This window comes from Netta rufina, assembly GCF_964035555.1.
Source record: "Netta rufina genome assembly, chromosome: Z".
In the NCBI taxonomy this organism is placed as follows: Eukaryota; Metazoa; Chordata; class Aves; order Anseriformes; family Anatidae; genus Netta; species Netta rufina.
The window spans coordinates 43,707,178-43,732,323 of NC_140126.1; the positions used below are offsets into that span (position 1 = coordinate 43,707,178).

The window sequence follows — 25,146 nt, forward strand, 5'->3', positions numbered from 1 at the left end:
CATGGCAAAGAAGTCGGATCCAAGCATCAAGTGTTTTTTTCTGTATTGCAGCTGCACAGATTTCAGTACGTAGAAATGCACTCAAGGGTTGTGTCTGCAGTGAGACTGCTTGACCCTGGCAGGATGAACATGGTTGCATAGGCAGGTATCCAAAAAAGCCTCCGAGTATATCAAGGCTCTTCATAAACCTCACATTCATGGTACAGGCTTTTGTTCTTGACATCAAGAACAGCCTCAAGAGGGAAAAAAAAACAAAAACAAAAAAAAAAAAAACAGCTAACAGGGGCATCTTAGAGCTGAACTGAGGTTTGGGAGCTCACTGTCACCTTCTCACTAAATTATGTGAAGAGGTATTCTCATGAGGACTCAGAACAGGGTAGTCTCTTTAATGCAATGAGCATGAGAAAGTCTGTTTTAAGAACAAACTAAAGAATGATGCAGTGTGTGTAACAGCAGTCTCTAGAGGATGGCAACAAGATCAAGCATAAATCAGTTTAGGTCCCTCATATATATGAAGTATATGAAGTGTTCAGATGACTTTCAAGGAAAAACTTGATCCTAGAAGACAAAAGACAAAACAGGACAAACGAAAAAAAAGAGTATACCGGCCCTGCTGGAAGAGAGACCTTGAAAGAGAACAAAACTTCAAAGACATACATTCAAATGCAGTCTTTCATCCTAAAAATTAACTTAGGTTAGTGTTAGTCTGTGCTCAAATGTCCCCAGAAATAAGTCTGCAGCACTGGGAGACACACGGCTTTCAAGGAAAAGCTTCACACCCAGACAGAAAGCTCGCCCTGCTGCACTGCAGTCTGTTTGTCTCCCCCGTGCTCTGGTAGCCAACATCCAAGCTAGCAGGGCAACGCTGAGCACGGGCTGCAGTGCCTTGGCAGCCTGGGGGTTCAGGAAACAGGTGGGGAACTGCGCAGACTCCTTGTAAAACCCAGACACACCTTCCAGCCAAACAGGAGTTACGAGGACCTGCCATAGGCTCCTGTGACCGACTGCAGCCCTCCAGGCAATGTGAAGGTGTAAGAGAAGGGCCTGGAGAGTACTACAGTACAGTGTTCAGAAAGGATTCCCATTCCAGGGTGGTCTGAAGCCCACCATCATGGGTAACAACTCTTGCCTGCGTGTGGATGATCAGTTACTACAGGATGCTACCACACATCACAATACCAGCTGTATGAAGGACTTCAGTTGTATCTAACTGCAATTCCTTACTGGCTGTCCAAGGAGGCAAAAACTCACGCTTCCAGGACAAGGAGCAGAAGTAACCCCTACTTGGCTGGTACCACAGTTACACAACTTCCATGAGTCCAGCACCACCCAAGCCCAAACTCTAATTCATCACTGGCAAGGACTGCTGCCTTCATGGGAGTGTGCTGGACAGCACTGCTTCAGCTTTTGGTGTCAGAAGTTGTTCCAGCCACATGGAGGTTTTTACTTCCTGAAGATAAAGAGATTCTGCACCACAATACCATGAAGGAAGCTGTGTTTTATTTTAATTCTTAAGTTTGAGAGAACTTTTGGTGTGAAAAGACAGTGCATTCCCTATGAAGTCCCTAGGCTGTGTTTACATGGTTCTCTTTCAGGAATATTCTTGAGTAACTAAGAACTTGGCAGCTGGGTTCAGGATGTGTAAATTCAGTGCCACCATTTCTACATCAGGTTGCAATGCCTATCCCTTCACTACCACTTCCCAGGAATGGAGGAACCACAAGTAAGCCAGTACATGAATGACTGCATAACGTACCCACAATTACAAGAATGGATATTAGCTTGTGGTCCTATCAGAAGTACAGTAAGTGTGCATTTTTAATTCCAACCCTATAGCTGACATTTTCAAAAGCCATCTGGACATTGTCTGGGCCAGCCTGCTGTAGGTGGCCCTGGCTGAGCTGGGGAGTTGGACCAGATGACCTCCAGAGGTCCCTTCTGACCTCAGCCATGCTGTGGTTCTGTGATCTGGCCCGTATGATGCATCATATATACAAATACAAAAACAGAGATATTACTGAAATCTATGAACATGGAAGTTTTTAATCACATTGACTTTGATCTGTCTGTCAAAAGTATATTCTATCTTCTCAACACTTTTTTTCTGTTACAAGCATGAAAGGACTATTAAGCATGCAAGATGAGCTTGGAAGGATTTTGGCATACAGTTCATTTCCAGAGAATAGATCACGTTGGCAGTGTGTTTTTTTTGTTGTTGTTGTTTGTTTGTTTTAATAGGACACAAAAGTAAAAGCTGCTCTTAAGATATCTTGGCACTATTCCTAAATCCCTAACATCTGAGAATTCATTGATTACTGGGTACTTACCAAACATCAGTAAGATTACTACACACTTTTAAACAGAGCCATTCTTTCCTTAAGGAGTCCAGAAATTTCAACAGTTGAAGGGTCTGATGGTAAAAGCCACTGTTTAGGGGTAATACTTTTGTAGGCATTTATGGATCTGCAAGTCTGAGTAACTAGGACCAGAAGGGCTAGTGTACAAGACACACAATGTGATTATCCTCCCATTGTTGAAAAATCATTCTGGGATTAAACCCAGGAATTGTTTAATAATGATGAACGACCACTGGGTTTGGAGCCTGCAGCAAAGCTTGTGTCTTCCAGCTGCAGCTGAAGCCCTCCCTTGTCTGGCGGGCAGGACCTCACCAGCAGTGCAGTACTGGAATGCAGCACCGAAGTGCCTACTCTCACAATAAATCTACCACACAGAACCAGCCTGCAAAGTTTGGGACAGCAGAAATCAATTAAATACAAAATTTGAGTCTCTCTGCTAGATAAGACTGCTCTTCTGTTAGGCTTACTTCCTCAGGAAAAATATACCACAGCTCTTCTATTACTTCTCTGAGGATTTTTCCTCATGGATTTCTACTGGCCAGAAGGGGTCAGGATTTTTACATTACTTCTAACCTAAAAACTGGTCCCTTTAATAAACAGCTTACAGTTTTCAGCTCCTGTACGAGCAATCAGACTGAAGACTGGCACACCTGTGCCCTTCTCTCATCACCGCCACCACCACCACACACACACCTTCCCCAAATCTGCACACTTTCAGAAGCATGCTACCTATCCAGTGCAATGGAATGTACTGGGTAATAAATAGATTGATACCGCTGCAGAGATTACAGGTGCAGCCTTCAGCGGTTTGCATAGTCATGGTCTTTCATCAGGACAAGGTTACAAGTTACAAGGTTACTTAGTAAGTTTTGTGGAAGAGGAAAAAAAAAATGATGAATGCTGTGATGCTTGTAGCACCTACTTTTTTGGATGAAAGCAAGAGTGTTTGGACTGGCTCAAAGTTTGGGAAAAGCTGTGTTTCTTCGATAATATGCATTCCGTTTTCATAGCTGATAGCTTTGTGCAGGGCTCCTTGATCTGAAACAAGAGAGCAGTGTATTTAAGTAAGATTCTTAAAACAGGAAGACATGGAGAACTGCACACTTACTATAATTTGTATCAATTATCTGCTTGCAGTGCAGCTGAAGACTTCACACCTTTCTGTGCCAAAGGCAACCATTCTCCATAATGAGAACTCCATAAGGAGTTCTGAGCAAGAAAAAACATTCTGGGGGCACAGAATGACCTCTTAGGGATTATCTCATGCATGGTTTTTGTTGCACTCATTGCACTTTGGCAGTTCTTCTCCTGCAATTGCTCTTCAAAGCATGCAAGGTTCTCCACTAACTCGCAGTGGCTCCCCACTTTTTAGTGAAAATACCACCTGATGTAAAAGCACTGTAAACATGGAAATCTTTTGAGTTTGTTAGAGCATATCTCAGCCTAGAGAACCATCATTAAAAAGAGTGTTTTGCAGAACTCACCTGTACTGATGAACATAACATCATATATGGTACCATTGAGTGCTCTGACTCTGTCCACTACAATCTGGGTGTACTTCACATCTCGTTTTACTAGTCGGGGTCTGTCTCCCATTGGAGTCACAGAATCATCCATTAGAGGATGATCTTTAACAAACTGCAGTGTTTTGTCTGGTAAATTCAGAGAACTCATGTAGTTCGATGCTCTGGCTTCATTGTTTATGCACTAGTATTTAAAATTAAAAAAGAGAGACACCAAATTATATCATAACAGCAGGCACATGTATTTTCTTCTGCACATTATTTTGGCCAGTAAGGGCACCTTTACATTATATTCATTCTACCACAGAAGCTACTCAGGTTCTGCAGCACCTTGGCTTCCGCAATATGCTGATCTCTGAGCAAATGCTTCATGATGTGTTTTTGTTTAGACCCAAAATATATTTTTGGAAAACATTCTTTCTGGATTCCCATGCTTCTTAACTACCTCTAACTGTCCTCTTATCTATGAGTAGCAACAGGACAACTGCAGGAAGCATGAGAAAATCAGGAAAGCATGGAAGAGACCCAGCACTACTAGCATTTTAGTTTGTAAAGCAACTTACTGTATTTGATAAACCTGTTGAACCTAGAAAGACAATTGATTTATACTTCTCTTCACCTGAACTAAAAAGTCTTTGATGCTCCCTAATGTATACTAATATCTATTTCACCACTAGAAAATGAGTAACAAAATAATGAAAATATGAAAACAGCAATTAACTCAACTATAAATAAAAAAAAAAAAAACACTTTGATCCCCAGAAACAACATTTGGAATAAATCACATGAAGCCTTTTTTTCTACAAAATCTTTACGACAGGAAACATCCATATCAGGGCAATCTAATACTATGCTTTAGTAGTTTTTTTTTGTTTGTTTTGTTTCTTTACTCTTGCACATTAAAAAACATTAGTCATTAAATCCAAGATACAGAAACTTACTGCACCAGGTCGAGGATTAGGAATTTCTCCATTGTACCGTACCCACTTGGTATGAGACTGTTCAACTGTAGCACTCTGCATATACTTTCCTTTTGAGAAGACTTCTTCTACAGTAGACATATTGTATGCACACACTGCTGACAGCCCCACATTATTCCTACAAGTACGGGAAGAAAGAGAAAAAGTCATGAGTAATTATTACTTGCTTTAGTAACCAGTCAAAATCAAAAGTATTCATCCAGGGAAAGACGGTAACACACTTACAGTTGTGGGGTAAAAACTCCATATATCACTGGTTCCTTCAAGGTTGGGGATTTGAGAATAAAGACATCATTGATAATATTGAAAATTAAATTCTTATCAGGGATGGTACAAATCAATCTGGCCTTGAGAAAGGAAGTCCATTTCTTCTGTAAAGTCCTTAATCCTCCTTGGTCTCTCTTTTGGCATTAAAAAGAAGAGAGGAAAAAAAAAGGAAGTGTAAAGGTGTTTGTGAGGAAGATTAGGCATCGTTTTTGTACTAGCTACAAGTATGTAAAAACTATATCTAAAATGCTACTGAACCCTTGTATTTTTTCTAAGATTTCATCAATAACTGTTAACATATTTATATACAGAAAAGTAAGGAAGTCAGTTTTTTTTGTTGTTGTTGTTGTTTTTTTAATTTAAGTCAACAGAAATAACACTGAATGGTTTCTGTCAACACCTGTGGCTAAGATGAGACATGGGCCTTCTAAAACACTGTATTTCAGCAGCATTTGAAGAACAGAGATGAGCAACATACCTTCATAAAACACACATGTTCATTAGAACAATTAAAATAAGTGTGCAGGTATTATACATATCCTTTCCTTTAAAAGAGATCAATAACATTGTATTTGTTGTCTGACATCTAAGCATTAATGATTTAAGTTGTAATGTTGCAATATGCATTTAACTTCCTGATATTAATAATTCCATTAGAAAAAAATGCATCTATGGCCTAATCCTGTGAGCAGTTACCATTTTTAATAAGGATATGCAGTATCATGACTTGAAGAAATAAAGATATATTTGACTAGACTAAAATGTTTCAAAATATTTGGTTCTTGAGCTGCAACTGTTACTTCTTTACAAAAGCAGAAGTATTTGAACACTATTAATATTTTCTGTTAATTATCCAGTATTGTTATGCAAAGAATTGAAGAAAATCTGCAAAAATTAGGTATATTTAAGTAAAATGTAAGTATAAATGCCTATAGATCTGCAATGTGCATTGATTCCTATTCCTATCAAACAGCAGCAATAAAGCTCTCATTCTACGATACTCCTGTTCTAAAGCATTCACAAGCTGTCAGTGGGCAGAGGGCCACAATAATAACTCCCATGTAAACCTGCCTCCAACTGCTTGCTTAAAGGAAATCTCAAGGGCACTAACTTGTTATTGATGTTTTGACTTCCATGTTTAAATATAAAACAGTAAAGTCAAAATAAAGCATTTCAACCTCATCAAAATGAAACGGCTAGATAAATTTCCTGTTGGAAAAAAAATACTGAGGAAATTGATACATTCCATTGAAAAGTTTTTTTTTGTTAAATCAACATTTTCTACTGGAAAAAAAAAAGTCTTCCATCAGCAAGATTTTTAACCAACACTATATACTTGACTCAGTCTAATACTGAGGCTTAAACATACTAAGTGTGACAGAATTGGATGGATGGTGACTGTTTTGTTTGAGGTTCTGGCAGCTCTGCCAGCTTCGTGGAAGTCCCATCTGCTACAACTAGCTGTATCTACGGTAGAATAGTCTTGCTTGTATGCAGCTACTAGTCAAGAACTACAATCCTTCTCAAATGTCCTAGCTGCTCAGCAATAACCTCAGCAATAACCTGCTCAGCAAATAAGTCAGTTTTTCCCAGAGGACTGTACTTAAACTTAAAACAAACTTCAACAAGAACAAAGCAAACCACACAACAAGAATAGACATCTTTTGTCTGTCTTGTTCTTCCCCCTAGCTCCCAGAGGTGGGTAGAACACTCAGATGTACTGAAATTTCACCATTAAGTTAAATCAACTATTTGTTTCCAAAGCAACAATTAGACGTTTTCAGTTCTGAAAAACTGATTAAAATTGCTGATTCAATGAGATGAACCAACGAGATTTAACCACTTCCATTTAATTTCTAATAAATATTTTCATATTAATATGTTATATTGATATAGATATACATATAATATAATATAAATATTTTGTATTAATATTTATATCAATATTTAATATAAAGTATTTTTTTTATATTAATAAGCAAAATCCACTTGAAGTAGTGAAAGGAAATTGAACTGTCCCACCTTGCACACTCTAGCTATTCTTGGAATCATCAGTTTTCCAACAAACTCATACTCCACGGACACCTCGGTGAAAAAGAAGTATATCTTGTCGTCCTCTCCATCTGTGTTGTTTTGATCTGCTCTTACCACATCAGCAAAAACAAAATTGGGCTCTAAAGATACAAAGAGAAGAATTTTATATTACATACAACTCTTATAACTTGATTCCCTCTAAGATGCTCTAGGAGTCCTCCCAGGCCTCGCACTGTATTTAACTGCTCATTAACTGACAGACATTTCTTCAAAAAAATAAAAAATAGAAATGCTGGAGAAAAAAAAAAGCTATGTGAAAATACAACAGACTAAGAGATACGACAGATCTCTAAGGTCTTGTATCTTGTTACTTCACGTTTTTCACCCACACTCAGGAATGGTTTTCGGACAGGCTTGAGTAGCTGCCTTCCCTTGCCTGCCTCTCTGAACAAAAGCCAAGGTACTCCTTAAGGGAAACACAAACATGAGAGAAATGATATGGTTTCTATGGTTCATATATTTAAAGAGAAAATCAGCTAAAATGTGCAATAACTTGCCAAGGTTGGCCAGCTATCAGCACCTGCAAACCTGGCAGTTAGTTGGACCCTTACGAAGGCCAAACAGCCTCAGAAAATCAACAACAACAAAAAAAACCCACTAAGCATACTCCCAAACTCTGTTGACTTTCAAATACGCATAATCATACTGCTGTTATCCAGCTTCCACATGTGAAATCAGAAGACATTTTCTCAAGATTTAATTCATATCTGCCTTGCAAAAACAACCGTCTTTCAACTACATACACAGAATACCAGACGCTTAATATTTGTGCTGTTAGCTGAAATACTAAACATAACAACTACAAAATTTGCTACAAAATTCCATATCCTACACCTTTTGGGCATAGTGCTTTTTTTTTTTTTTTTTTTTTGAATATGCCGATTTTATAATTTTGTTTTCTTATGGCCGAAAGCCACAAACCTCTGAGAGTTCCCAAAACTCAGCAAGTTTTGAAATTCAGTAATTGAGATAATTGGGAACCACGGACTTATTGATTTGAAAACATGTTAAAGACAAAGAACATTCTCCTTCATACTATATCACAGGTATCCTGTATCATAGCAAAGATGAACAAGTGGATATGAACAGTAAGTTAACAATGAGTTAAAGTCTGTGTCCTGTAACAATAAGTTAAAGTCTGTGTCTCTAAGCTGTCTTCATTGCCAGTATTGATAAATGTTCTGAAATTTCTAATAAATAAATAAATATATTGAAGGCACACACAGGTGCACACACTTATACCTCAGTGTATGCCAGTATTACCTAAGCTATCCTCTTTCAGATACCGGACAATCGTTCCTCACCTCTGAAAGAAAACTTAAATTTCTTTGTCTGAAATTGTGACTTTGAAGAAGGAAGAATGATTTGATCTAGCCTGTTCTCACACCCACTTACCATTAAGCCAAGGTATCGCATATTCTGTTCTCAGAGGACTCTGATGAGAATTCCGTGAAATAATAGGTTCACTTCCCAAGAAATTGTAGGAAGTCCCAGAATAAAGCTCCTCATCTTTAACACAAAAACAAATATTGTAAACTTTCTTATACACTGGATACCAAAAAAGGTATATAAATACTTCAAGAGACTATGTTAGCTTAAGCTTCCCACAAGAAACGATAAACAAGGATTTCCTCTCAGTTGCCCCAGACATATCTTCGATGTTTATATTTCTGCTGACCACTCTCAAAGCTAACACTTTTACACTTGGTTTATTATTGCTCTAACACAAGCAACTGGCAAAAGTTAGCACTGTTTTCACCGTACTTTAACACTTCCTATGTAAACCTGCAGTTTAAGTTAACTTGTGTTTTGATACATATGAAATGCCACGTAAGTTTTGAACTAATTGGTTTTTTTCCTCTTTACACACTGCCAATATTCAAACTAAACTTAAGAACGTAGGCAGCAACATAGTGAGCGAGAGCTTTATTTTTTCATTTCCTGTTTTGTGTCATTACAAGTTTCTCTTCTACGGTCTTGCGACACCACAACACAGCCACTTTGGCTTTACCAAGTCAAGATTCAGTGGCATCTAACCATGTGGTTACGTCCCTCCAGCGTCTCATTTCCCTGTTCTGTTTCATGGATACGTCTTCAAGAAAGACAAAAGTTCTACTTGTTAAATTTACTGAAATTGCAGTAATTTATAATACAGAGACAGTCAAAATATGTTTAGATTACTTGGACTGAAGCACTTAAAGCTAGTATTTTGAAAGTTGGTATTTTAAAAGTTGCTTCCAAAACAAGCCAAAGTTCTGCGCTCTCCTTTTAAGACACACACTAAGGTTGACTACATGAGTATTTTTATGTCTATCTAGTTACACAGTAAAGATTTAGAAATACAGACCCCGATCTACCATTTCGATATTGAACTGGAAAATGATAGTGAAGACCAAATATTTATACATAATAATGAGGTATGCAAAGAAGAAACTTACCAACCATAACAGATGTGTAACTTTGAGCAGGATCAAATGGACACCTGCCTTTACCATCCTCATTCTTACCTCCGAGCTCAAACGAAATCAAATTCTGCAAAAAATGAAGTTGAAAACCATAAAACAACCATTTTTACTTTTTCTTTCAGCCACCCAAATCATGCAAAGTTAACAAAAAATATACATTAATAGACTAAACCTGTAACTTTCAGCCTGGAATGCCTGTTTTATATTATAGATTATAGAAGGTTCTAAGATTATAGAAGGTTCTAAGATTATAGAAGGCACTTGAGTTTTCAGAAAAAATGTATGAAGTCTAACAGAGAGGAAATGTGATCCTATAATTTGTGAGGGCAGTAGCAGAAAAGAATAGACAAAAAGTTAAATCCAGACATAAAAAGAGACCTCAAGAAAGAAAACCCAAAAAGCCAGACAATATGAAAAGCAGGAAAGTTAACCAATATAAGGCAAAATTTGCAACTATTGAATCAGCCTGCACAAAAATGGACAGTTTTAGAAATCAAGATGACTTTCTGAAGTGGACTGAGCAATTTTTAGTTGATGATAAAATGGTGAGATGGGGTATAATTATAATCCAACTACATTTTCTAAAAGCAAGAGAGTACTTTGACTGCTACTTTGTAAAACCCTTAAAAATCAAGGGAATAAGTATCAGTAAGATAATCAGAACTATAGCAACAATACTGGGGAAGTGATTATTTATACTGTGTAATGAAGACATTCGAGGCTAAGGACAGTGACTTCTGGCAGTGCTCCAGAGCCGATGGCAGACAGACTTGCAGGCAGGGGAGACAAAAAAAAAAAAAATTTAACATAACTACAAGACTTCTAAATTTCAGAATCATTAAGAGCCATAGTAAAGAGAACAATGTGAGAGTCAGCAACAAGAAAAGGAAGTTTTAATTCTGAGCCAAGACTTTATTCTGAAGTGCTCAGCATTATGAAGCTATGGCATTGCCAGAAGCAGAGATGAGACAAGCAGAGTCAGGAATCTGAGAAATTTCAGGGAGATTCAACAACGGATGGAAGTCACAAAGAACATCATTTCAGTTTCACAAATTATTTTCACACTAACGTACAATACACAGAGAATTATGAAACCTAAGAAAGAGTAAATCTGCTGTTAACCAAGGTGAATCAATAATTCAGTGTTTTGAAAAAGGAACAGTATGGTTTATTTCTGTACTCTATCATCACTGTGAGACAGTATTATAAATGCTTTAGTGCCATGACCAGCACTGAAATTACAAGTGTCTTTGGGAAAAGAGATTAACTCATTGTTTATATGAACTAGTTTTAAGTTAAAGTTGTTACTGGATCAAAAAACCTGTAGGCTCTTACCAGGTAATCACACGTTGGCTGAAACGCGTTAGTTCCACACACATAGAGAAAAGTGTCATTTAGCTGCTGCAGAACACGCACGTAATTACGACACTCTGTCTGTAATAGAGGACGAGAAAAGGACTGGTCTGATAAACAATAACTTCCATGTTACAACATAAACAAACAATTAAAGTTGCACTGTCAACTCTTCTGTCACCGCTACTCATGCCACACCACCCCAGTAATGCTGGGTGAGAGTCACCCCTGGGACACTGCCACCTTACAGCCTCTGGGAGCCCGAGTCCTGCAGCAGCTGCTTTCCTACAGTCAGTAGTGCGCAGCTGCCTCAGTAAACCTGTTAGGGTAACGCGTCTGACTACCAGACACTCAAAGGAGGGCATCTCAGATTGTTCCATTAAACTACAAACTGCAGAGATATAGCTGATCCATGAGAATGACTTACCTAAAACCATTGTACATCTTAGAATTTGTCATCCTTTACAAGCCTAAAGGAAACAGTATGTGATAGCCACAGCTGTATCTTAAGAGACCCCTAAGACCATCAAATCCTCAGTAAATCTTGGTTATTTACGTTTTTTTTTTCTCCCCCTTCATTCTGTGGTATCAATTGCGCTTTCTAAGGGTCTGACATCCCTTATAATAACCACCAGTGATCGCTGCAAAGAACTGATGGAGACCCAGACACCATCTGACGAAGTGCATGCAGGTGCACAAGAGAAATAAATTCACTTCTCATGCACTCACCCCATGACTGGAAGTAATTGTTATCACTAGTAACCCCCACTGAACCTGGAGAACACAAAAAACTCTGAGTGCATCAGGGAGAGTCAAAGAGGAAATGGTCCTTAACTGCCCGCCACACCTCACCTTAGGCAGGTAAATTGCCTGGATGGTTCTCAGTCCAAGGAAATGCAGATAGCTGAGCAAAGGAGAGCATAGCCTACTCCATTTCAAATGAGCCCCCTGAATGCAGGATGTCTGTCAGCCCGGAATGCGCCTGGGGTTTTATAACCGGGAGAGCACCAAAGAAATTGTGGATGTAGGGGTGCTGATGTCAAATCCCTTGAAGTGTAATGTAGTACTGCTTTCTGCATCTGCAGTGCACGCAGCCTTCCATTTTCAAACCTGTACTAAAAGCCTGACCACGAATCTTGCCAAGAAAACCCTCGCTTCACTGTATCGCTATACCATGTGGCACAACACAGAGGGCAAGGTATCCCCATCTACGGTCAATCACCCTCTAGAAACTACCTCAACAGAATGGCAATATGAGCAAGCCAGCCTGTGTGCCGACAGTCCAGAGGGATGCCAGACACACCAAGGGAGCCCTTGTGCTGAGCTGCCTGCACTGCCAAGCTGGGAGGAGACCGGGCTGCTCAGGCGCCGGGGAGCTGTCTGAGCAGTCAGACCAGCAAGGATTCAGCATCACAAGGAGGATATACAGCTAGTGAAAAATGCACCGGTGCGAAGTGCTGGCCTAATAAATAAACCCTATGCCCTACAGCAAAGAAGAAGATAAAATAACCCGTCATTTTAGAAAATCAAATGTTGGTGTAGAGTTATTGTAGTAATAAAACAACAGTTGCTATCAATTACCTCAGTTACAGTAGCAGTTGTTTATCAATTTAATGGAAAAACTTAAAATAACTAAGCACACATTAGTGTGTTCAGATTTTTTAACATTCAAATAAAATTCAACAGCAAGAAATAATGAACTAAGAGTTACCAAAAAAGACTAAGCCTACTGCTCAAGTATGCTACTAAAGCTCAAGTTTATTAAAGAATTTAGGTGATTATTTGAAAATTTTAATTGCAAACATTCGGAGCCTTTCTTCTTGAACATCACTCCTCTTGAAGTTAAACATAAAATATCTTTCTTAAAGTCCAATAAAAGAACATACCTGTTCTGATTTGCCCTTGACTGCACATTTAGTCCTTTTATCTTCAGTGACCTTCCATTGCAACTAAGTGAAAAACAGGTAATAAGAAGGTACGTTCAAAGCACTTTAACACAATTGCAGTATTTTCAGACCTTGCATAACGAACAAAACAAGCAATTCTAAGGTTACTGTCTGCAGCAAATTTAAGTCATTTTGCACGTAGCTTTCATTTTGCAAGTGGCTTTCAAAAGTTCAAAGCCATTCTTTTCTGAGGAGGTGACATTTCCAAATGCATGTGTCATCAGGGAGTTCAGAACCACTGCTAGTATCTTCGGGGTTAATCATTATCTTTTCCCTCAAATTACTTAAAGACCTCCATTAACATATGCTTTAGCGAGGTGCAAGAGTATCTGCTTTAAGCACTTCTCACTTTAATTCACACTGGAAAAGGAAACTATTTGAAAAAATAAAGAAAACTTATTTGACCAGTTCATACTGTGTGGAGAGGTACAACTTTGACATTTACACACACTCAGAATAATAGTCGAAAGCAAGCTTTATATACTCGTGAAGTTTCCTATCATTATCCCTGAACATTTTGTTCATATTAAAAATCACAGAGCATCGTTCAGAACATCCTGGGTGTGATTCCATGCCATGTTTCTAAGCTTCAGCCTGTACCGCTGGTGTGTGAGAAGCAGGAGCTTGGGGAGGACCTGCAGCAACAGAATTGTGTTAGCAGGCTTCTGCATGGGTTAACCTGCTCTGAGAACCAAGTGTCAGCACACCCAGAGCACTTCTGCAGCTGAGCTAATTCTGAGCGAGCTGGACCAGACCTCTTTGCACTGCTGCTTACCGTGCAGACACAGCTAGAGACACCACACAGAAGCTGAAACTTAATGGACAAGGCCTTCGTCACATCAGAGGCATGTCTGCAGCTTGCCACTCCTGAGCAAGCTCCAACTTTGCTTCTGTTTCAGATTAATTTTCTTCTGATACAGATTAAGAGGAGATATAGCCCACTCCCACCAATAAAATAGATATCTAAGGGCCAGCTTGACAGCTCCTATGCAAAGTCCCTCTAGTCCAGCACACTGTCTGCAAAGAGAAAATACCTATGGAGACCTCTAATAACTTGTTTGTATTTCATTTTCTCATTTCTTCCTCTCATCTGGTGCCATACTTTACTCAATAGCATCTTCCAGAAATAAAATAGGGGAAGCCTAGACAGCATTTTCTCTTTTCAGTACATAACACCTAGAACACAGTGCTGCTGGTATCAGAAAGTGAAGTCAAATTTGGGATATGATTTATATGTGGAGAATAGTGTATTAAAATGCATACTCACCTCATGCTGCTTTTCAGCAATATTAACCGCATTTAATGCAAAGATCACTTCTCTGGCTCCTACATACAGGACATCTTTGTCCTCACTTAACAGCAAGGTTGAATAGTTTGACACTTCTGATTCATGAAAATGTATTAGCTGGACCTCTGTCGAAATCAAAGGAAAATAGCACCACATGAAGAAACATGATCACTTAGGGTCAAGTTTATGGGTCATTTTTCTAAGCTGTCTAACAGCCCTTGGGTATCTGGAAAGCAACAAAGCTTAGTTTGGACAACACACATAACAGATGAGAGACCCCCTCAGAAGCTTGGTTCAGCAGAAACAGCAGCTCCCATCATTGACATCAAAATCAATGGTCCCTACTTTCTGGTTCAATTTCAAATGCCTACAAATTTCTTCCTGCAGTGATCCCCATAACTCATGTCTTCCTTCATTTTTTTTTCCAATCGTTAGTTCTTTTTTTTTTTTTTCCTAACCTCTCATCTTACACATCCACTGTTGGCTCTTTCCTCACCTTCTCCCTTCCACATACCCACCTACTGTGGAAAACTAAATAATTCACCACATCCCTTGCACCCTCCCCAGACAAATCTCACAAAAAAAATCCCTCACCTTAAAATAAGACATTTCAAGATATTATCACAGGAGAAATGAAACAGAAAAGCTAGAAAGGAGCCATGTATACAGTGTCAACAAGCCGATTTTCAAGTGGAGACTGGAGATAAATTGCACACAACAGTAAGAGATGTGGGAAAACAATGATGAAAAGGAAGAAGAAGAAAAGGGGGAAACATGGGGGAAAGAGGCAGTGGAATGAGGAAGCATGTGAACTGGAACAGAAAGGCTTGGAGAAAGATGACACAAAATGATTAATATATAGGAATATTTATTCTGCGTGTACAAAGAACACGGAAAAACTACTGAAAGGTTGGGAGGCCGTACTTTGTGCGAGAATCTACCATGAGATAAAGCTTCGATTTTCAGAGATAGGCAGAAAACAACATATTTTTCTCAACTGTAACATTAGAAATTGCACCATTTCAGCTGCAAGACTTGGAAAAATAATCGTTTTAAACTAGATTCTGAAACATACGATTTTAAAATCTTTCACTTGGCAGTAAAGTTTTCCCCCGAAGGATGAACTGGTTCATACAACTCTTACCTACCTGTTCACTCCTCCACTGAACTAAATTCCCCTTCCTATTTAAAGTAGACTTCTTATTCTTAAATACAACAATCTTTAGCAGACAGAGACAGAGAAATAGCAGGAACAAACAAACAAAAAAAATCACATATTTTGAATAATTTGGATACAGGTCTGTGATGCATAATACCACTAAACAGCAACTTGCCAAGTTTGAACTCTCATACACCACAAGAGCACCAAGGAGCCTAAGCAGGAACTGCAAGCCTTGTCTAGACTACTTTCTGAAAAAAACAGTATATCAGCAACTCATTTATTGCTACACCAATAAAAAGGAAAAGCATCTCTACAGCTTTCTCATAAATCAGCTCACTGTAACTATATCCTTAACCTCCATTTATTTTCTCCTACAGCCTGACTCCTCAGCATTTAATATCTTTACTTATGGTTGCTTCTTCATACTATCCATAGGTTTATTTGGTTACAGCACACTTGGGTGGCTAACTTTTAACTACCAGTAAAAGCAGGAGTCAAGGACAAAAGCTTTTAAACGCTAAAACATCCATGACACATAGGGGTACAGGGGAAAAAAAAAAAAAAAAGATTATTCACAAACAGAAGCACTATTCCATAGCCTGTGCTCTAGAGCTCTCTTCAGACCCAGGTTGAACAATTAAACCCAAAATCTACAGGAATATCTGATCCCTACTGGCTCTCTTTATGCTACATCCCACTAACTGTACTGGGAGGTTACAACTATTTGCTGCAACTTCAAGCACAGTGTAAGTAGTGTTCGGTGGAAAATGCTGGGTTGGTTCAGCTCCAGGCATCAAATAACACTGTCAGAAGAAGGCCAAATGTTTTCCTTCACCTAGTGATTAACCTAGAGCTCAGGACTAGTCAGCATCAAAATACACCTCAGTCCAAAAAAGTATTAAAAGATAAATGACCAAAAAAAAAAGAGCATTAGCTGGAGAGGTACATTTTGTTATTATGTTCTGTCTCTTGATAACTTGATTAAAACAAAATACATCTGTTTATTGTTTTTTTGTTTGTTTGTTTGTTTGTTTTTCCTCTTGGAGCAAGGTTCTCCTGTAAGAATCTTCAGCAGAGAAATCCCAATCTGAAATTCCTCCTTTAAGAAGACACATTTTTGGAACTGTTTGAAGGATATGCAAGAGGTCAAGTTGGTGCCCAAGCCACTGCTGGATATTCTGGTCCTAAGCGCTATAGGTTGAGCAAAGCCATCAGAAACTGACTAAACTTTCTGCAGGCAGGCTGGAAGGACACACACAAACCCTGATGTTGTTGCAATATTCCCTTATTACACTATTTCTCTTCTTACCTCTGTGTTCCCAAGTGATCCTCGGTACCGGACCAAATGTTACTGCCACTTCCACAAGGATAGCCCAAACTGCATAAAAAGTGCACAGAGCCATCTTCACTGTCCTTGCTCTTTTGGGCTCCTTGGATAGCTGCAGCAGGTTGCGCTCCTTTAGCAGAAGAAAACCGAATTCCAGGCAGTATTAGAGAGCAGGCATTTCAGCGCTTGAGAGCAGTGCAACAAGGCAGGCTGGAACAGCCTTCTAAGTATGTGCTTTCAGCAGATCACTTCAAGGAAATGCACATTTTCCAGGATGCTGAATACAGAGCCTGCCCACACTCTCCAGGGCTGCTGATCAGCGCTACTGAGCGCATTCTTCAGTTTCGCTGAAGAAATAAATGATGCTGTGGAGAGAGGAGGGGAACAGTAAGTAGAAGAGAAAGTGAACTGAGCATTGCCAAAAATAGCGCATTGCACGCACTCGTCTTGCAATACTTCTACAGCTGCCTGCTTCAGTTTCGAAAGTGAGGCTTCCTTAAAAACTTCCCATATATTACACAGCATACAGGCAGCAACTGAAAGTAGCCATCTCCATCTAGAACACATGGTATAAGCATCTTGAGCTGTCATTTATGCTTAATGCCCAAAACCTGACTTTAACCTTGCATTTTCTTTTAATAGTGAGTTGATTGATTTTAATAGTGAGTTGATGCATTTTCTTTTAATAGTGAGTTGAAGAAAATCCCACCTCCGCACTAAATACACAAACCAAGGTAACAAAATTACTGAGACTAGTTTCACAGAGCAAAAGACATAAGAAGTGCAGCTAAATGTTAAATACTACTTACACAAACCTGCCCCATCTCCTGTTTTGGGGATCTTATGAACAAAAGTGTCATTTTTAGCAAAGTCTTCTTGTGCACTCAAGGTGCAAGGGGGTACAAAGAAATTCACCTAACAAAGAGGTAAGGCACAGTGTACTTAAAAAAAAAAAAAAAAAAAGGAGAAAATGCTTAAATACTCAAAGTGCTAGACTCTCATACGGAAGTCAGTCTGTCACCAAGCCGCCTGTTGCTCTCAGGCCCAGAAAGATCACCAAAACCATTTACTACCTTCTGTGCTATCTGTCCATGAGCCACCAGTGCTCCACCTTCCTATGCTCAAGACTCATCCAAGTACATCAGCATGGACTGGTGAGGAGCAGTGAACACATTCATCAGCCACTAAGTTACTGCATTTAGGTAATCTGGGGGGACTCTCTGTGGGGCTGCACACTTTAGAAGGGGTGGGAGGGCGGAAAGAGGCACTTTGTGCCACGACAAACAGCAGCAGGCAGTGTCAAAGCCCGACGTGCTGCTTCAGGGGAAAGAGGCAGCACGTGAGGAGGCCAGTGCTAAAAGATAGGCAGGAGCTGCAGCGAGGTCTCCGGGGAGAGGAGCGGTGCTAGCAGCTTCTCCTCTCCTCTCCTCTCCGGGAGGGAGAGGTGCCGGCTTCAAACAGGCAGAGGCCAAGGACCTCTGGAAGCTGCGGAGAGCAAGCCATTAGGAGCACAGAAGTAATCATTAGCACTGAGCAGGCGATCCACATGCATTACAAGCTTTTACATCTGGTTTACTCAATGATTACACAAGATTTAAAAAAAAAAAAAAGAAAAAAACCTTTTCTTCCTAACAATCTTTTGCCTACTAAGAGAAAAAAAATAATCACAATTTGGTCAAACTGAGCCTGGGATTTAAATTATTACTGCTACTATTTTATAATTAGTGTTTAGTTCTGGTAAGCACTTTGATCCAATCACTGTTATGGATCACAGAAATCTTTTTTTTTTTTTTTTTTTTAACTTTATTTACATTATTTATTTGTTTATCTGTCTTGTACCTTTCCTGTTTATTGTCCCAAGCTGAGCAGCCCCGCTTTGCTATCCAACCTGTTGAACAGCCCCCTTGCCTCAGAGCTGCCAAAGCATGTCACACGTTTTGATGCAAATAGCTCCACAGGCAGGTACTCACAGAGCCAGCAGCAGTTCAGCGGTGGAGTTCAAGGCAGTTCAGCAATCTATTTTAATGGAAATGTCAGGGGGAAAACAGCACTTTGAAGGAAGAACCCTGGGCCATTATTTCTACACTATTAATTCTTTTCAGGCCATCTTTTGTTAGTAAAAGAGACTCAAAGCAGTATCATTTCCCCTAAACTCTTTTTTTTTTTTTTTTTTAAATAAAGACAAAAAAAAAGACAACAACTGCCGGAACAGAACTATTCAGCACCAGTCCCAACAATAAGCAATCACACACTGTCTCCAGAGAAGAATTCTCCAGTCCTAAAAAATTTCTGGACTTTGCTGGTTTAGCAGACCTTCACGATGCACAAACCTGAACAAACCTTCCCATAGCCGTGATTACACTCCTAGCTTAGCTTGCCTGTCTCGGAAAACGAAAAATGACAACAAAATCTTGTTACTACAACTTATTATTACCTTCTGAAGGTGACAAAATGACCGGCAAGTGCTTACGTTGCGGTGTGGCCAGGGAACTCCTCCGGCTACACAAAGCAGAAGTCTGTCCTTTCACAGATGGGCTTGCTGTGTAGGTTTGCAGGACAGAGCCTTTTTCACATTAATATATTTGACTTACAGAAAATTATTTGCTGAATTAAGGTAAAGTTTTGCGTATTAGGAAAGGGGGGTGGGACACCACAGTGCATGCTGCATGCCCAACAGTGCAAGATGTTCTCACTCCCTTTAGTTTAAATAGAGATGAAAATGCACTCAGGAGCTTGTCCTTAAATTTAGCCTTCAATTTAATTACTCTCCCTCCCCCCTTCCCTGTGCTGAAAATTACCTGGAATAAGTCCTTCACTCACATCCACTGGGAAGTCATCCATAATCTAATATGAACCTGTTTTGATATAACACAACGGGTAGAAGGAGCAAAAAACACAGACAATGGCCTAATTTCCAAATTAGCTCAGCTCCATCAGTGTTCACTGGCTTTGATTAGAGTTGAGTGCTTTGCATTTTTGAGAAGTTAGGTCTCCTAATGCTTTAGGTTTGACTCCTAAAAATGAGCTATAATTTGCTTGAAAACAAGAACATTTAAGAAGTAATTCAGGAAGAAGCCTGCAATGCTTAGTTACACAATTAAACTCTAATTAAAGTGGCCACAGGTCTACTCTTTGGTTTTCTGTAAAATTGCTGAACATTTTCTAAGGTAAATTTAAACAAGTAATTTTCATTTAGGCATTCTTCTGCTCGTGTTTTTAAATCAATGTATTATGATGAACTGGAGCAAACTAATGTGTACAGCACTTGCATGAGTTTTCCATAATGCTTGTATTTATGGTGTCTGAAAACAGGGCAACTACAGAAGAAGAAACAATTAACAGAGCTCCTGTCAGTTTGGCAGGGCACAGCTGGAAATTGCGAGCTGTGAACACTCCTGTTGACATGCATAATTTTACTGCACAGGCAGAGAAAAGAGACGAGATTCTGCTCTCTCAGAGGACAGAAAATTGAAACTGTTAAATACAGGAACATTTCAGAATGCCTAATTGCTTATAGTGAACAACCCATGTAAAAAACTAACACAAATTACGAAAGCGGGGAGTTGCAATGGCTTATCTTACCATAGTAACTTATCACAGAGCAGTTTGGGTTGGAAGGGACCTTAAAGATCTACCTCCAACCCTCTGGCCAGGGGTCAGGGACACCTCCCCCCAGACCAAGCTGCTCAACGCCCCATCCAGCCTGGCCTTGAGCACCTCCAGGGATGGGGCATCCACAGCTTCTCTGGGCAGCCTGTGCCAGGGCCTCACCACCCTCTGAGTGAAGAATTTCTTCCTAATATCTAATCTTGACTGTTACTGAGACGGAAAAACATCTGGCTCTCACATCGTCCATGTCAGTGGCATCCGATGAGTACTTGAGAGACTTGTTGGAAAGAAACAGTGCTCTGGTCCACCTTCTTCTGGAAAAACACTCTCATCACAAAACACAAGCTCTGCAATGGGAGAAGTTGAGAAACCAGCAACAGGAAGAAGGCTCCTATCTTTCTCATCCTCTGGGGCACAGGCACAAAAGAAAGCACAAAGGGGTATTTGTGAAAGTAAAGTTTCACCTTTCACAGATGTCAATTCAGTGACTCTTATCGCTACCAGATTAATTTTATGAATGAAGTAATAAAATGCAACACTGAACACCCAGAGGTCAGCATCTTCTCCCCCTGCCAACACTGTAAAGCTGCAACCTGTACGTGGGATACTTGCCCAATCCATCTAAATTCTGGAATTTCCAAGTTAGGAAATGCCCAGTTTTGCAACCTTGATTTTGAAATATATATTTTTTTTCCCCCTTTTCTTCTCTTAGTAAGTACTTACTTACATTGCGCAACTCCTGAATTCTGCTCGGTGTTGCACAAAGTGCTGGATGGATCTTTCCTTATCTTCTTGACAAAGCCTCGGACTGCATGGCAATGAGCTGAGGCACCCGCAGCACGGAACATCACAGCTGGGGCCTCATCACTCCCCAGAGAGGATCATTAGCAGCACAGCACCCACCCTACCTCTCCCCCCAGTAAAAGCAAGGCGGACGCCCACCTCCTGATGTCTTCTCACAGCTCCCCACACACACCGAGTGCCCACAGCACTTCCCCATCTGTTCACGTAGCCCTGCACTCTCCCCTGGGCAATCTTTTCTGGCAATGCTCAGGCGCTGCTCCACGGCAGGTCCCACACAGAGGGGCTGCAGCACTTCAGGCACCCTTAGGCCAGCGCTAGAGATGGGACCGAGCGAGCAGCCCCAGGCAGCAGGGACCAGGCTGGGACAGGGCTGGCAGCAGAGACACTGCTTGCCCAGGGAATGGGCCTTGCCAGAGGGCCTTTCTTGTCCAGAAAACACAGCTCCTGGGCCTCCACAGTGGCAGAGGCTCTCACCTTTCACACCTAAGAACCCACTGCACCGCCCCGCCAGGGGAAAACTAAGGGTGAAAACAGGAATGCCGTCAGCTGCACGCAATTATATTACCATAGGTGATGCAAGCCTCCATGAGGCTGCAAGACAAATGAGCACCTTCCTCTGGGCTGCAAGACAGAGCTTCAAACACTCACAGTTCCCTGCCTCTCCATCAAATTACTTCCACATCTTCCGCTGCGCTGGCAGAGCAAAGGAGGCCTCACCTCACAGTAAGCAGCAGCTGGCCACCAGGCATCCCCTGCCCCAGCAGGAGCAAAGAACACACAGGCTTCCTGGGCAACTTACCCATCTATTTTTAAGACAGATAAATAGAACAATTTAATTATGCTTTTGCAAAGTAGTAGGGTTACTGTGATGAGGGATAGGAAGCTCAATACGGGGCGACAGGCAAACTTTAAGCTGCTTCCTTTGGCAAAAAAAGGGGGAGGTAACATGATTCATCTGTCAGATGGCATAAAATGTTTTCCCAAAATAATGTCCTTCAAAGGCTTTAGGAAACTTTAACAGAATACAGACCTGCTTCAATGTTTACTGATGCCTATTCGATAACAAAGATTTTAAGGCTCCATATGAAAAAGCAAACCACAGAACTCCCGCTGCGAGACTTTGCTTATACCTGATTTTTTCAATTTGCTTCGTCTTTGATTCCAAAAATAGACGGAAAAGTTAGCAATACTTGTGTCATTACCTGTCAAAATTACAAAGACAGAAACATACAATTCACCTTTGACAACTGAGTTTTATTTACGTAGTTTATTTTGGACTGGTATAAGGACAGATGGGAAATGCCCCTTGCTTTAGATCTCACCCTGTCAAAACCTGAAGCACGGTGCCATTTTTAGATTGCCTGATGGAAAACATCATTTCTATCATCTTTTCTTTATTATGCAACACACACAAACTCACTGTTTGCTAAAGTAAGTTAAAACCTCAACCTAACAGACCAGTGTCCCTTTACGACTAATACAAATGTAGAGCAGGGGATTATTTACATTTCAAACTGTATCAAAAATACTTTATAGTTAACTAGGTACTCACAAATTAGGTGAAGCTTTTCAAGATAATTTTATGCATTCTTTACCTGCACCACAAAGCTTGCTGAAGGATGCGTGCTAGGGCTAAAAAGAGGACAAAATTTTTGAGGAAACCAAAGTTCCCAGTTGCAAGTCATGCCTAAGTTTTTTAGGCTGAAACCTTCCGTGAGGACAGCGGCAGGGCTACGATCTTGGGATCACCAAGATGTGGTGGGATGCCTCCCACGACTGGAGTGCTGCAATGATGGGCTACAGGCTCTTTAGGAACGTCGGGTTGGGATGACAAGGAGTCCTTTATGTGAGAGCACACCTGGAAAGCATGAAGCCCTATGAAGGGAATGGATGAGGAGCTGACGGAGACCTTACAGGTGAGATTAAAGAGAGCACAGGTAAAGGTGACATGATGCTGCAGGCCACCTGGCCAGAAGAAAAAGCAGATGAGGCACTCAGACAGATGGGAGGAGCCTCATATTCTCAGGCTTTGGTCCTCATGGACCTTCAATACCTGCTGAAGAGACAACACAGCAAGACCTAAGCAATTCAAGAAGTTCATGGAGTTCACCAATGATACCTTCCTTCCTCCTTAAGTAAGGGACAAGCTAACAAGGAGAGCTGCTACTCTGCTGGACCTCGTACTCACCATTGACAAGGGGCTTATTGGGAACACAAGGATCAAAGGCAGCCTTGACTGCAGTGACCATGAGACGGTGAAGTTCAGGAGATCCTGAGGGCAGGGAGGAAACCGAAAAGCAAGCTCACAACGCTGGACTTCAGGAGAGCAGAATTTGGCCACTTCAAAGATCTGCTTGGAAGAGCCCCATGGGACAAGGCCCTGGAGGGAAGAAAGTTGTTTAATATTCAAGGATCACCTTCTCCAAGTCCCAGAGAGATCCATCCCTATGAGCACAGAGTCACAGATGCCGGGAGGCCTGCGTGAATAAACAAGGAGCTCCTGGCCAAACACATACACAACGAGGAAGCATGCAGGAGGTGGAAGCAAGGAGAGGTAAAACGCGGCAGGAGCACAGACACGGTCAGTTACTTTGACACTCTCCTCCTTACATTGACAAGGAAAGATCAGCTCATAGGCAAGCTGTAGAGGCATGGGACTGGACGGACAGACAGTAGGGTTGATCAAAAACTGTCTGAATGGCAGGGCCCAGAGAACAGAGATCTGTGGCACAAAGCCTAATTGAAGCCCAGCAACAGGAGAGTACCCCAGGGGTCACCACTCCAGAATATTCATCATCTTCATTGGAATACCTGAAGAGACTTTTTTTTTTTTTTAAGCTCACATGTGTTCTTTTCCTAACTACTAGGGAAAAAAAAAAAAAAAAAAAAAAGAAGTTACAAGACAAACTACTATGCTGAGAAAAAGGCAAATTACTAAAAGACAAATTACAACACCAAATAAACAAATACCAAAGACTACAAAGGACAAATAGGAGATTAGAAGTCTTATTTTTTCAGATAACCATAGCTGGATTGTCAGAAATGCTGTTAGCCTTCAACTCTGAAGAGCAACAGGAATGAGTAAACACACTTGTTTCTGTTTGTTTTTCTTTGGGAAAAATAAAAACTAACTCTGGCCTTGCACAAGTCAACCTCTGAGCTAGCAGAGGCTGTAAACATTGTTGTGGGTCCTTGGTCTGGCTGTGCAGAACAAAACTAAGCAGAAGTTATTAATTTAAAACTACCCGGATGGTCAGTGGGACCCGTCTACAGCTGCAGTGCCAGCACCTTCTGCTAACCTGGATGTTGAGCTATGTCCCAAGTCCAGACAGAATTCAAGAGCTGCCCAAGGGAGAGATGTGTTTCACTCTATTCCCCTGTGTTATGACAGCATCACTGCTGCAGTAGGAACTGTTCAAATGACCAAGAAATAAGATTCATGAAGTGCCAAGTCCATCTTCCCCTACAATTTAAACACCCTGTCACAACATAAAATATTGGTCAGCTTCTTCATTATTTCTTCTCGGGCTTGTTGGACTGAGTCAGTCAATCAAAATTATTTGAAAATGCTTACTGGCAACTAATGGTACTCTCAAAGGCACCTGAATGTCTAAATCAGTTGTTTTTATTTAAAAAGAAACAACAAAAAAGACTACACAAGATGCCCAGCAACACCTTCAAAGATATAGTTGTCTCAGAAAGCAACACAACTACCCCCTCAGACACAATCTTCTTAACACAGTACAGCTGCAACCCTGAACAGAAGCTTTCAGTGGTAACCAAAGCACAAGCGAAGCATACAGTATGTTCCTGAGTGAATAAAAAAGTCTCCTTTCTCATAAATTTACTGAGAAATATTTCCATCTGAAAGCAAAACAAAATAATAAATCAAGCTTATTATGAAATCCTTATTTATGTTTGCCATACAGATCAAGACCCCAGTCTTCTTGCTTGTATAGGCAATATATTTG

General features: G+C 40.4%; 1 protein-coding gene across 14 annotated transcripts in view; it reads right to left on the reverse strand.

The window, feature by feature from the left end:
• SEMA4D (semaphorin 4D) overlaps window positions 1-25,146 on the reverse strand; it is a 96,517-nt gene that overhangs the window by 18,881 nt on the left and 52,490 nt on the right. For 8 of the 14 annotated variants that reach the window (XM_084305284.1, XM_084305285.1, XM_084305280.1 and 5 more), the window contains 12 exons: window positions 23,364-23,555; window positions 16,745-17,127; window positions 14,253-14,398; window positions 12,926-12,988; window positions 11,022-11,120; window positions 9,660-9,753; window positions 8,617-8,730; window positions 7,150-7,301; window positions 5,086-5,261; window positions 4,822-4,978; window positions 3,842-4,064; window positions 3,280-3,395 (listed from right to left, as the gene is read on the reverse strand). In XM_084305284.1, coding sequence (XP_084161410.1) covers window positions 3,280-3,395; window positions 3,842-4,064; window positions 4,822-4,978; window positions 5,086-5,261; window positions 7,150-7,301; window positions 8,617-8,730; window positions 9,660-9,753; window positions 11,022-11,120; window positions 12,926-12,988; window positions 14,253-14,398; window positions 16,745-16,838 — 1,434 coding nt within the window. In that variant the 5' untranslated portion in view covers window positions 16,839-17,127; window positions 23,364-23,555. Of the gene's footprint in view, window positions 1-3,279; window positions 3,396-3,841; window positions 4,065-4,821; window positions 4,979-5,085; window positions 5,262-7,149; window positions 7,302-8,616; window positions 8,731-9,659; window positions 9,754-11,021; window positions 11,121-12,925; window positions 12,989-14,252; window positions 14,399-16,744; window positions 17,128-17,571; window positions 17,766-18,601; window positions 18,969-19,560; window positions 19,618-20,609; window positions 21,137-23,363; window positions 23,556-25,146 lie in introns of those variants that run through there. The other 6 variants (XM_084305286.1, XM_084305292.1, XM_084305293.1 and 3 more) reach the window with 5 other exon arrangements.